Consider the following 14389-nt stretch of genomic DNA (forward strand, 5'->3'; position numbering starts at 1 on the left):
CATGAACCTAATACAATTCATGAATTAGCCCACTATGTGTCTACTGCATTTATACAGATCAAACTTTTTTCTTTTTTTTTTTTTGAATTTATATCATTCGTGTGTCTGTTACAACACAATGAAACTAAATGGTTCGGACAAAGCCAAATCAGCATCAACAGATAAAGGTAGAGCTAAAGTTTTTGCAGAGACACTTTCTTCCAAGAAAGAAAATCTACAAGTAATTTTCAATAGGAGCACAACTCAGACGAGGTTTATCTTCATAATTGATGAATTGATGAATTTTGAAATGCAAAATAAAAGTTCATTTCAGTTCAAATTTGACCGAGAATTTCTCTTGGATTGGCATTGTTGCACCTCTACTTTTGTGAGAACATTGAACCTTTGGATCCCCCCATAGGGGAGAAAAGATCCGTGGATGGATCTTTAACTCACCTCTTTGGGAAGAGAGAGAGAGAGCAAATAGGGAGTTGCCACCTAAAATAAAGTCTAGGACTCACAAAATATACAGCCCATGTACCCATGGGGAGCAATCAAACCAAAAGCTAACATACGGATCAGGTTACGGCCCAGGGAAGATGTTTGGAACCCTAATCCACCTAGTTAAACTGGTCTTCCTAGTACTTTGTCAAAATATAACATAAAATATAAGAAGCTAAAAAATAATTGAAATACAAGTGAAACTAAAGAAATTAAGTGCAAGGAGGTGGATACAAAATCACGGTTAGTATACAAGATTTTTTTTTTTAAATAAACAATAAAATTATTTAACGTTCTAAATATATATATGGGTGTTGGGTTTAGGTTAAGGTCCAAGTCCAATTAAATTATAAATGTTAAAATCTGGAAAATTGGATATGGGGTCATCCCAAACCCAGATTTGAATTAGACCCATACTGGCCCAGATACGAGTTGGACACATACCTGTTTTGGTTTTGACCCGATTATGAACCGCTTTGGTTCTATTTAGGGTTTTGGGACAGTAATTTGTATAAATTTTTATTATATAATTCAGAATTGTTTAGGAATTGTATAATTGGGAACTTGATTGTAAAATTACAAGTTTGCTTTTGATTTACCTTATACCCAAATGGGTAAAACCAAAATACCCATTTTACCCTTACCCCATTTTTTAAGACCTTATGAATGGTGGACGGACAGAGCATAATTGTTTAAGGGGAAATATCATCCCCCTCCCCTCTAAGTTTTCATAATATCAATCTAATCTCCAAGTTTTGGAAAATGATAATGCCCTCCCCCCACTTTCTATCAATTGTGCCCTATGTGACTAACGGTGTTAAAACAGTAATTAAAACAGCAATTCAAAAGTCGATATTACCCTTATCTCTACCCTCACTTCTTTCTTCTTTCTTCTTTTTCCAGTAACCCCACCCGCCGCCACCACTCTGCACCTCTGAGTGACCAAAAATCGCCGCCCCACCACTCTTCTTCTTCCTACTGCATCTCCAAAAACTGCTACAAAACAGAGGGCGAAGGGGTTTAAAGGAGGAAATTTTTACTTCAGGCGATGAGGAGAATAAACTACCCGAGATCGAGTTGAAATAATCAGATCTATAAAGGAAATTTGGTTCAAAGATGTCTGAGAGAAAGGAAAGCAATGAATCTTTCCAAAACATCCGCAAACTGATCCTGAAGCTTCAAAAATAGAATAGAAGCCTCAACAGAAACCCGAAAACAAAAATATGGGGAACCACCTTGATTTGTGCAGGAATAACCGATCGCGATTCGAGAGAAAGAGGGAGATCTTACGAGATGAACTGCAGCTTTGATGTGTTTTACGACTTCAGAATTGCACTAATTCTCTCTGGCTATAGCGTGTTCGAAAAAATCGCCGCCCATTGCTGCCCGCTTCAAAACCTCATTTTTTAATTTTTTTATTGAATCCTTCCTCTTCTTTTTCACCTTCGTCTTCTTCACAGAAAAGTGCAGAGGAGGTGGGGCAGTAGGATGAACAGGGGAGGGAGGGGTAGGGAAAGAGAGTGGAGTGTGTCATAGGTCGAGTGAGTGGTGGGTGTGCAAGTTGAAGGTCAAGGGCGATAGGGGTGAGCACGGTTGTTGTGCAGAAGGGCTGTGTAGCCTGTGTTGGGCGGAGCAAAACAGGGTGCGCACAGGGAGCGCAGGGGAGAACTTTAGTGGGGGCAGGGGAGCTCCCATCGAAGAAACAGAATGGGATGAAATAAGGTTTTTTAGTAATGGTAATTACCGATGTTATAAGTTTGGTTTTTTTGTGGTGGTAATATATTAATGCTAGGGTTGCAACATGGTTGGGTTGGGCCGGAATTCGTAAAACCTTAGTCTAACTTGAGTCCCTTTAGCTGGGCTCAGGTCTGGCCCGACGTTAACTCAGGGCCTAGAAGGGAGATGCATGGGTTGGAGTGGGCCAAGGAGAAAATCATCAATTTTATGTAAAATAATACTATAATAAAATATATTATATTACTTATTTTCTTCATATATATAATATATTATATAATAAAAATGTGGGTGATATTTACAGTTTATAATATCTAAATTATATCAATATATATTTAATAGTATAACTTAAAATAGGGTCGGGCCAGGCCAGGCTCAGGCTGAGACCTCAACCTTGGCCCGACCCGAGCTTGACTCAGGGTTAAAAATTTATAGGCTTGACCTGCCCTCAGGGCCAAAATATCTCAGTCCAGACCCTGTTTGGGCTCAAGATGGGTTTGAGCTGACAGGATCAAACTTGCACCCTTAATTACCCCTACTAAATGTGATAAATATAATCAATTGGAGATCTGTCAGGGTTAAATAGTTGTGGTATATTGCATGGTGCATTTTCGGATGGTAAAAAATACCACCACCAGTTTAAATAACCTCGATATATAAACTACTACTAATAAACATATGGGAGAAGGTTGGGTAATTATATGTTTATCTCTATCTTCCTCCCTTAGAGGGGTATGGGGGATCTTTATCCCCTCAATTTGCCAGCCTCTCAATTTTCTCAATTCCATCTAATAAGGGGGCAAAAATGATCACCCTACCCCCTACTCGAACACATAGGCCGGGTGAGGTCCACCTCCCTCTATTAGAGGGAATTGAGGAAATTGACGGCAGACAAATTGAAGTGATAATTTTCCGGATATGGGAGTCATTTCAAAGAATGAAGAGTGATTGATTATTGTTCATCATTGTCGCTATTTAGCCCATATGGTTTGAACTTGTAAAAGGTTTTAGAGTACACGTGTATTGACCTCTAACGGCTTTGACAGATGCCAATATATATATAGTACGTAGTAGTAGACTTTTTTAGAGATTATTAGGTCAGAAAGGTGGACCACTTAGTGGGTTGAAGTTGTACCATTGAAATGCATAGCTTTGAATTGTTTTTGGAACTTTCAGTTTGTTCTGTTTCACATTCCTATTTTCTCTTGAGATGGACAAAAAGAGATATCTAGTTAGCAATTAAATTTCATGAGAAAATACCACTCAAGGATAGCTAAATTCCACAAACTCAGACAATTTAAGACATATTCCTCTGATTAATTTTCTTTTTCCTTTTATTCTTATTTTCCTAAATAATTAGGCAATATTAGTTTGTTATATATCATGATTTATTGCTTTATTTACAGTTATAAATAAAATATTTATTACTATTTATATCTTATGACCAATGTTTCTGCAACTGAAATCATAAAATGTCTCAATGTCAAGAGGTCAATCAATAATAAGAAAGAATCAGACAAAGACTAAACCACAGTAAAAGGTGAGTTCATACTTAATTATCAACCGTTAGATCATGGTGACCAATTCAAACCCTATCTGATATTAAAAATTGGGTAGAAAGAACGCCAACCCATCGCGCCAGACACGCACCCTTGGTCATTTCCAGGGTTGCAGGAGATGTGGCTGGCATTTTGCATACCCCTATGTCACAGTGATTTAACTCTTGGTGGGAAACAAACAATCATCAAATCCAAAACCTATCTAATTACTAGATTAACATCACATAAAGTAACTTATTACTAATTAAAGAATGGGTTGTTGGTCTTACCAATTAACCCTTAAGTCATTAGAGATTGCCTAATTAGTAAGAACAATCAAATCCTTGTAGGACTAGTGCCATTTAATCCCCTTATTCATCGGTCAACAATAGATTGGTTTCGAGGGGAGTTTAATTTCTTCCTTTATTACAAATTTCCTTCTTCCAACGGAAGTCCTTATTATTCTATATTACCAGATACTATTATTAATTGTAATTAATAATTAAAGGGGAAAAAAAATTTAGATCATCATTCTAAAACCTTCCTCTCTCTATTGAAATTTCTAATTTGTCAATAAAATCTACTTCTTTCTAGTAACTTATTTAAACACAAACTTCTCTCTCTCTCTGTGTGTGTGTGTGTGTGTGTGTGTGTGTGTGTGTCTGTCTTTGAAGAAGAAGAAGACATGGAAGGAGGAGGAGATGAAACATGTAATACAGGGCTCTCTCTTGGGCTCAGCCCAAGTTGGTTGGTTCAGAAACAGCAACAGGAGAAGCCTAAGCAGCAGCAGCCCAGATCTCCTGTTCTTTTCCATGTCTTGTTTCCTCCAAATCTCAAAGAAGAAGTTTTCAGAGATGGTGATGATGATGATGATGATGATGAAGGCAATTGCAACAGCAAGAATAATACAGGAAAGAAACTAAGGCTCACAAAGGAGCAATCTACCTTGCTTGAGGAAAGCTTCAAAGAACACCCAACCCTTAATCCGGTACTAATTATTCCCTCCTCTGTTTAATTGTAATCATTGGAATTAGTAATTAAGATTTAAGAACCTTTTTTGACAGACCCAGAAGCAAGAATTGGCAAAGCAATTGAAGTTAAGGACAAGACAAGTTGAAGTTTGGTTTCAAAACAGAAGAGCAAGGTATGAAGAATTCATCCTTAAAAGCTAGTAATTAAGGAGAGAGAGACAGAGAGTGCCCAAATCCTTATCAACATTCTCTCAATCGTTTGGTGCAGGAATAAGTTGAAGCAAACAGAAGTGGACTATGAATTCTTGAAGAAATGCTGTGAGAATTTGAGCGATGAGAACCAGAGGTTGAAGAAGGAATTGCAAGAGTTGCGATCGATGAAGCTTGGTTCTTCTTCGCCGTTTTATATTCAATTACCAAAGGCGACAACTTTGACGATTTGCCCTTCATGTGAGAGGGTTTCGAGGACCGGAGACGGCAAGAATGGGATCGAAGTTCTTGATGTAGTGGCCGGTAAAGCTAGCAGTATCAAGTTGTTTACAGGCATGGATGATCATGATAGTACTACAATGGCATGTTAATTAAAAGATCGAGATTAATTAGTTTCAATTAACCTGCTTAATTCCCTTGTTTTAGTCTGGCTTAGGAACTGTAAATCTGTCATTAATCAGGTTTTTAGACCAAAGATTGGCTTTGAATCTGTTAGCTCTCTCTCTCTCTCTCCCCTCTTCTTCTTCTTCTTTATTAATGGTAGATTATTTTTTGTGATTAAGGGTAAGGAAATTTAATCAAGTTCAGGATTTGCTAACCTAAATCCCAAAAGCCAAACCGCACTAGGAAATCTCAACATCTCTACTAGTCGGCCCTCAACCCGAACTGGACTTGGGCTGAGATAACCTAACCCCTAAGAGCGGGATAGGATTGAGAATTTCTGGCCTTGAATCAGACCCAGGCCGAGCTAGGGTTGAGGTCTTGGGCTAAGTTTGGCCGTGTGTTCTTCTCCTCCTCCTGTTATTTCTTAGCTCGGCCTTGAGTTAGGATCGGATCGAGTCTAAGCCCAACTAAGGGAACTCAGTGTTCAACTGAGATTTTAAAAAACTCGGCGAAACCCGACCTTATTGGAGACCTAATCTCTACACTTTTGTTGTTAATTAATAGAATAATTAATCAAGCCAATGATATATCTTTTTCCCCTCTTTTATAAGAATTCAGCGTTGATGTATGAATATGACTGGAAACATAAAGGACTGACTAAAATTTGTCTTGAAAATCAGCTATTTTTTAAGATTATTGTCAAAGACCTCAATCATGATGTGTTGAACAAAATTTGTTCTTCTTCCAGACTTGAGATTTTTATTTTTTTTTTTCTTTTTACGGGTACGAGGCTTGAGAAGATTAAAAACACAGTCTTTAGAAATTAGAACCCTATTTGACAGTTACCGATAAATATATATACCAACAACTTAGCTTGAGCTTCACGGTTTCCAACCAATTCCGCATCCTTCTTGACTATTTGCCCTAAGCAGACGTTTCATTCAAACCATGCAAGCTATGGTGGGTCAGTTACTTAGGTCAGCACCACATATGACTCATGGGTAAGGGTGCTAAAGATTGCGGTTAAGGTTAAACGGTTTGGTAGAAATCAAAATCCAATAATGTATTAAACGGTTTCATATAATGAAATAAAAACAGAACCATTTTTACACGGTTACAAGGTTCCTAAATGGTTTCATTGAAAAAGCCGCACCCAAAAATCTACTCTAACAAAAACGACATAAGCACTAAGTATTTAATGGATGAAAAAAAGCTACCTAAGTGCATGCGGTGCGTTGCCCTTGCACTCAGACACGGCTTGTGAAATGACTATCGACTCCCCCATGGATTGGGCCCATATAGGACTTGGTGGAGTAAAGTGTCAACACTTTGCTATGTCACCAAAAAAAAAGCTGGTTCCATAGTACGATGGCTTAAGGAAAACTCGATCCTCTATCTTTTGCATTCATACTACTACTCAAGTCTTAGCACAAATGAGAAAGGGAAATGCCATGGAACTTACCGGCATTAGATTACATGGTAGCGGAATCTAATTATTGTCAATCCACAAAGCCTAAGTTTGTCTTAGTTTACTCCGAGGGGGTACTTTAGTTGGCAAGGACCAACAACTCACAATTAAGAGGTCATGAGTTGAACTCTCTTTGGGGCTTACTTATAAAAAAATGGAATAAAAAACTTGTCTTAGTTTGGAAGGAAAATTTTCAAATGGATCAAACTAAGACAATTTGAACCTGAACTTAATACTCAAAAACTTTCTTATAATGCTTGTGGTCAAATTTCTCATAAACTTACTTTGTTCAGTATGTAAATATTGTACCATGCTTCAACAGAAATAATGGACCCGGGACTTATGATTCTATTGTTGTATTCATCAGAAAGAATGGACCCACTGGATAATAAGAGTTGGAAGATCTAATCCAAAACTTTAAGATATTGGGCGGAGAGAGAGCTTCTCAAGTATATGAAAGAACCAAAGACCAGAACAATTAGATGTTGGACTATAACTTCTAACCCTTCACGTGTAGACAAAATGAAACATTAGCATACACGTGGAAAGATAATGCGAAGGGAAATACCAAGAAACCTTGGACTATGATACATGTTTTTAAAGGGTCCAACCAAAACCCTTAAGGCATTAGATATAAAATGTTAGAAGTTTCCATGAGTGGTGAGGTTGTCCACCATGCTTAGCACACACACACACATACTTCCATTTTTTCAGTGCCGATTGCCGACCTAACACAGCAACCCTCCTCTTTTATCCGGACTTGAGACCGACAGAAACACTGGACGGAGTGAACTGGGCCTAGCCCGAGATCTTAACCCAATGCTCGGCCTGACCCAGATATCAAGCCTATTTTTTTAGGCCCACGGGCTTTAAAAATCCCAGCCCTAATATTGGAAATTATAGATAACGGCTTCGGGTCTACTCCTCGTCAGTCAAACTCAATCGCTTTCTCTCTTCGTTGGTGATCTGTTTCTCTCTTCCCTGCCCCCCAGGCCCCCACTCACTCACTGCACCGCTTTCCACCATCACTTTCTCTTCCTACTCTTTCTGCTTCAGGCCTTGTACCGCTGATGCTCCTGTCCTGCGCGCATTACACCTGTAGCAACTCCCTCTCACACAGCTCCATCATCTTCCATGGCCACGATCTCCAGCACCTTTGTCCAAGCACTCGCTCTCCTTCCGCAGAAAATCTATCTCGAAACCCCATTTTTTCTCGTCTTTTCGGTGAGAATGGGTTTTTGACGGCGGGAGAGAATAGTGATACACCCGAGTCAAATTCAAGTTTGAATAGAGGAATCTTCTTTCCCGTAAAAAAGGTTCCAAACGCCGGGAAAATAGGGAAACACATGAAAACCGTACAGAAATTGTTCGAATTTCTTTTCTAGACAAACACAGTCTAAAAGTCCATAAACCCTAAACCCTCTGCAGCTCTTTCTTTTTCACGCCATGGCAGCTCTACGGAGTAGAGGCAACCCTCTTCTCTCATCGGTGCCAGCGTTCCTGACGTGGCGAAGGTTTGGCTTCCGCTGCATTTGCAGTGGTCGAGTTGGATTCCTGTCATCCTCTGATTCCGGAAACCCAGTTGCCGGCACAAAGGTTCTGGAGACGTTTACAGAAGAGTTTGAGATTGGGTCTCGCTCAATTATCCTGGAAACTGGGAAGATTGCTCGGTTTGCGAATGGTGCTGTTATTATGGGCATGGAAGAGACTAAAGTACTTTCAACTGTTGCCTCAGCTAAGGGAGATGGATCAAGAGATTTCTTACCACTCACTGTATGGGTCGTTTTCTTTGTTTATTTATTTTTTCTTTCAATTTGATTGATGCAGCATCTATGTATTCGGGTTCTTTGTTCGTGTATCTAATGTTGATTACCCCAAAAAGAATATTTTGCATGATACGTGCGAGGCAGCAGAAGGAACTGTAATTTCTTAACATATTAGTAACCCAATTCATACAAATTTTTTCTTTTCTTTATTTGAAGCTTAAACGTTTGTTTGCTCTGTTGAAAAATCTATATTTATGGGCAGAAGTATAATGTCTATTGAGACGGTAGAAAATGAAAACTCTGTCATCAAAATTTGCTTTAATAAACTGTAACAGTTGTTAGACACAACATCACTCCACCAATTTTCTCATAATAAAAAGAATGTCATGAATCACAGAATCAGTAGGCGTATGAAGGTGCCAGCATGCTACACTTGTAAAGTTTGATAAGAACTTACGCAGAAAAGAAAAAAAAGCATTATTTTATTGGCAACCCAAAGTGGTAGAGGAGCATCTAAGCGCTTAGGCGACAAGGCGCTATAGGCATGTATGGGTGGGTTAAACGTAGGCGCTGGCTATATTGCACAATTGAATTACATAATCAAGGAATGGCAAAATGGTATAATCACATTATCACATAATAACAAAATCAGTCAATCACATAATTACATACTCCTATCCAAATGCCAAAAAGGATATCATTTTTTAATACACTGTATTAAAAACATTAAAAAAGTATCAAATTAATAAAAGTTTTTTAAAGAAAGAGGCATAATATGAGACGCATAGGGACCTTAGGCATCCCAAGGCGCCCGCCTTATTGAGTTCGTGAAAGGTGACCAACTGCCCAACTCATAAATATCTGCCCTAATGCCTAGGTGACGCCTTGGAAACTATGATTTTATTCTCCATATTGGAGATTTAACTGTGTTTATATAGTTGACTATATCATAGTTGTCAAGGCGTCCAGGCGCCTTGGGCGTCTTGTTGGTGTCGCCTTGATTTTGGACCCTCTCCAACGCCTTGGGTCGCCTAGATGCCGTGACAACTATGAACTATATACATATTGGACATTTAACTATATATATATGGAAAAATAGCTTCTTGATTGGTGGTATCCTTTGCATATTTTTGTTTGCCATTGTTTCGTTGATAAAATGATTTTCGTCTTATTTATCTATCACCTTCTTGTTTGTGCCTATAGTAATTTATGCTTGATGGGATAAAAAATTTGAGCTTGCTGTACTATCACAGTTTAATAGCAACTCATTGTGAAACTGCTGTAGTCTACCTGATGTTCTTCCAAGAAATTTCTCTTTGATATGATTGTGTAAATTTTGAAATTGTTAACTTAAGCTAGTATATTGCACTTAACATAGGGTCAAAATTTGAAGTTTCCATAGGTTAGCAAGATGAGACTTAAAATGTATGGTTGGCTTTGCAGATGCAGTTTGCATCCTTATGCCAAAGCTGTGTGCACTTGATCTCTTAAATTCCTATTTATTAATTATGTTCATCTGATAAAATCAGAGCGCTGGTCTAAATATATTGTTTGTCATAAGGTTGATTACCAAGAAAAGCAATTCGCTCAAGGTTCGATACCTACCACATTCATGCGAAGGGAGGGTGCTCCTAAGGAACGTGAACTTTTATGTGGCCGTCTTATTGACCGACCAATACGGCCCTTGTTTCCTGCTGGTTTTTACCATGAAGTCCAGGTCTGTTTTTACTTTCTTGATTGCCTCGTTGTGTCATACTTTTGATTATATCTTGTAGGCAAAAAAATTTGCTAAGAGTTTATACATATTTTTTTTTACTACACATCATATAAAATGTAGATAAAAGGGAAAGAATAATATGTCAAAGTTCCTAATCATTCTAGGAAGTATTTCAGGGTACACCCAAGAACATACAAGGATTGTATTCCAGGTAAAAAATGAGCTAATCTGTTAGTATCCTTGGAATTTCTTTTGCTTTATGATCGAAAAGTATCCTATTAAACCATTTTATGAAATCCAAGTAATTGCGAATGGAATTAGTTAGCTTTAAAGCTATCTGTTTGCATTTAGTCATATTAAATGGTCATTCTGGAAAGACCCATCTTCCATGCCCATGGTTACATCTATAACCTTTTTGATGGAATATTTGGGGAATTGAACTTATGTCAATGAGACACAAACCCACTTTTATTTATGATAATGATGGAGAAGTTCTAGTTACAATAATACCCTTCGGGCAACACATGATAAGCCCTATTGGACCATTATACCCTTGTACCCAAAATACAACACTCCACCTCAAGTTGGTGCATAGATATCAATCATGCCCAACTTGCTAACTACTAAAATAAAATTCTTAACAAGCAAACCTTTAGTAAATACATCAGCTAATTGATCACCCGATGGAACAAAGGAGATACAGATAAGACTGTGTTCTAGCTTTTTCTTGATGAAGTGATTATCAATCTCCACATGTTTGGTTTGATCATGCTGAACTGGGTTATAAGCAATGCTAATTGCTGATTTTTTATCTGAGTAGAGATGTATGGGTACCTCAACTGACACTCCAAGATCCTGAAGTAAACTTCGTAGCCAAATCAACTCACAGATGCAGTGGGCCATAGCCTGAAAATCTGTTTCTGCACTGGATCGAGCCACTACTGCCTGCTTCTTGCTCCTCTAGGTGACTAGGTTACCACCAACATATGTACAGTAGCCAGAATTAGTTCTCCTATCATCAGGGCAGCCAGCCCAATCGGTGTCTGTGTATGACTCAATATGAAGATGATTATTAGAGGATATGAGAACACCTTTCCCTGGGGCAGTCTTTAAATATCTCAAGATCCTGTAGACAACATCCAAATGAGATGAATATGGATCATGCATGTATTGACTAACCATGCTAACAACAAAGGCAATATCTGGTCGGGTATGGGATAAATAGATAAGTCTCCCAACTAGCCTTTGATAGCTGCTCTTGTCAACTGGTTCACCCTCCTTACTGTGAAGATGAGAATTAGGCTCCACATGGGTGTCAGCAGGCTTACAACCTAGCATTCCTGTATATGTCAGGAGTTCAACAGTATATTTCCTTTGTGATAGAGAAATGCCTTTAGCAGAATATGCAACTTCTATGCCCAAGAAATACCTCAATTTTCCTAGGTCTTTAATCTCAAACTCCTGTCCCAAGTTTTTTTTTTTTCAAGGAAGAGATTTCCTCCATGCTACTTCCAGTGATGACAATGTCATCAACATAGACAATCAAGATAGTGATATGGGAAGTTCACTTGATGAAGAGGGTGTGATCGGCATTGCTTTGCTTGTAACTAATAGACACCATGGCCTTATGAAACCAACCAACCAGGCTTCGGGTGATTGTTTTTTTAAACCATACAATGCCTGCTTGAGTTTACAAACTTTTCCTTGAGTCTTTTGAGAAGTAAAACCTGGTGGGATTTCCATGTACACTTCTTCCTCAAGTTCTCCACGCAGAAAAGCATTCTTGACATCTAGCTGTTGGAGGTCCCATCCTTGATTCACCACACAAGATAATATCACCCTAACAGTATTCATCTTGGCTACTGGTGCAAAAGTTTCCTGGTAGTCAATTCTGTAAGTCTGTGTGAATCCTCTAGCAACCAACCTTGCTTTATAACCTACCCACAGTCCCATCAGCCTTGTGTTTCACCAAGAACACCCATTTACATCCTACAACTCTATTTCCTGGAGGAAGCTGCACCAATTCCCACATGTTATTCTTCCCAAGAGCTCGCATTTTTTTTAATCATTGCCTCTTTCCATTGAGCATTAGCCTGTGCTTCCTGCCAGTTGTTAGGAACAGAAACAGACGATAGGGAAGACACAAAAGCATGGAAGGAAGGAGAAAGAGAGTCATAGGATATCACATTAAAGATGGGATGCTGAGTACACAGTCTTTTTCCTTTTCTAGTTGCAATTGGTAAATCCAGAGTTGGGTCACTAGAAGGAAGAGACTTACCAGACAAATGTGGAGCACATGTAGGACTTGACTTTGGGAAGGCCAATTGGTGAGGAGAGATGGTGGTGGTCTTAACAGCTTGCTCCTTGTTTTTCCTCTTTCGAGAGCGAACAAACACCTTCAAAGGAGAAATAAGAGGTGTTATTGCCTGAACTATGGGCTGCTCCCCCTGGACCGTGGGCTGAGGTGGAGAACAAGGTGGTTCCGGTTCCTTCTGAACCGTGGGTTGCTGTTGAACCGCGGGCTGCTGTTGTTCTTGCCCAGTTACACCATCTGCAATCTCTATATCATTTTCCATCATGGGCCACTCCATAGGTGTAACCGTGAAAGGTACCTCTTCACTTGGTCCAAACTCCCCCTGAAGAGGTATAGGAGATGAATAATAAGGAACTGTTTCTTGAAAGACGACATCCATGGTAACAAATAGCTTGCGCGAAGGAGGGTGGTAACATTTATAACCCTTCTGAGTGGCAGAGTAGCCCAAGAAAATGCAGCGAAGTCCCCTAGGATCTAGCTTGCCTTGCACATGATGATTGCATGCAAAAGCGACACAGCCAAACACCTTTGGAGGGACAGTAAAAGTAAAATAACCCATGAAAAGACCCAATGGACAATGACCATCAAGCATGCGAGAGGGCATCCGATTAATCAGGCTTGCAGCCAAGAGAACCGCATCACCCCAAAACTGTGGAGGAACAGACATGGCAAACAACAAAGAGTGAGCCACCTCTAGAAGATGGCGATTATTGCGTTCAGTGACCCCATTATGAGCTGGTGTGTCAAAACAGCTGGTCTGGTGGATAATACCATGCTCACTAAGATAGGACTGGAGATCTCCCACCATGTATTCTCGCCCATTATTAGTGCGGAGAATTTTAATCTTTGCATCAAACTGAGTGTGCATCATCGTATGGAAGGACTTAAAGCAGTGAGAAACATCAATCTTCTGATGAATTAAGTAGATCCAAGTGGTGCGACTAAAACAATCAATAACTGTAACAAACAAAACTATTTGGATTACATCTCTTAAATAAAGCTGGAAAAAATTTAAATAAAGTCCCTAAAGGGGGATGACCCAACTGACAATGCCACTGATGAAGATCGGACAGAGCAAGTGTAGAATCCTCAAGAAGAGAAGTAACATTTGATGCTAAAGGAGAGTCCTCAAACAAATATAGACCACCATCCATCCTACCACAACCAATCGTACTGCCCATTACCAGGTCCTGGAAAAAACAGCGGGATGGAAAGAAAGTTACTTTACAATTTAAATCCCTAGTAAGGCTGCTAATGGATAACAGGTTCGTAGAAAAATTAGGGACATGAAAAACAGAGGAAAGGGAAAGAGTAGGGGAACTGTAAATGGACCCTTTTCCTGAAATGGAAGAGAGGGATCCATCAACTACACGTACCCTACTGTTACCTGACAACGGAGAATAGTGGGAAAAAAGAGAAGGTGGTCCAGTCATATGATCGGTGGCTCTAGAGTCAATTATCCAGGGGATGGAAACAATGGCCACCAAAAGAAATACCTGGGGAAGAAGATGAGTCATGTGTTTGAGGGAGAACAGTAGTAGAGGCAGTACTGGCACTAGGAGAGGGCCCTGAAGAAGATGTTTCAAGTCTGGTCATCAAACGACGAAGGTGATGAAGCTCATCAGAAGAGAGGTGCATCACTGGGTGTATCGTCAGTAGTAGTGTGATGGGCGAGCAACCCTGACCACGGCCACGAGAAGGAGGAGGCCAACCATGAAGTTTCCAACAAGGATCCTTTATACGGCGCTCCTTCCCACAATAGCCACACTTCACAATCGGCTTCTCAGACGGTGAACCATCAGTCCCA

General features: G+C 39.5%; 2 protein-coding genes across 2 annotated transcripts in view; both read left to right on the forward strand.

The window, feature by feature from the left end:
- The first annotated feature begins 4437 nt into the window (after positions 1–4437).
- LOC122668249 (homeobox-leucine zipper protein HAT22-like) lies at positions 4438–5304 on the forward strand. The gene is made up of 3 exons (XM_043864839.1): positions 4438–4740; positions 4817–4896; positions 4992–5304. The coding sequence occupies exons 1-3, from the start codon at positions 4438–4440 to the stop codon at positions 5302–5304; spliced, it is 696 nt and encodes a 231-aa protein (XP_043720774.1).
- Positions 5305–8219: 2915 nt separating this feature from the next.
- The window catches only part of LOC122669872 (polyribonucleotide nucleotidyltransferase 2, mitochondrial-like), a 65665-nt gene continuing 59495 nt past the window's right edge, over positions 8220–14389 (forward strand). The window contains exons 1-2 of the mRNA XM_043866750.1: positions 8220–8558; positions 10113–10268. Of these exons, the coding sequence (XP_043722685.1) occupies positions 8232–8558; positions 10113–10268 (483 nt within the window). The 5' untranslated portion in view covers positions 8220–8231. The remainder of the gene's footprint in view (positions 8559–10112; positions 10269–14389) is intronic.

This window comes from Telopea speciosissima, chromosome 7, assembly GCF_018873765.1.
Source record: "Telopea speciosissima isolate NSW1024214 ecotype Mountain lineage chromosome 7, Tspe_v1, whole genome shotgun sequence".
In the NCBI taxonomy this organism is placed as follows: Eukaryota; Viridiplantae; Streptophyta; class Magnoliopsida; order Proteales; family Proteaceae; genus Telopea; species Telopea speciosissima.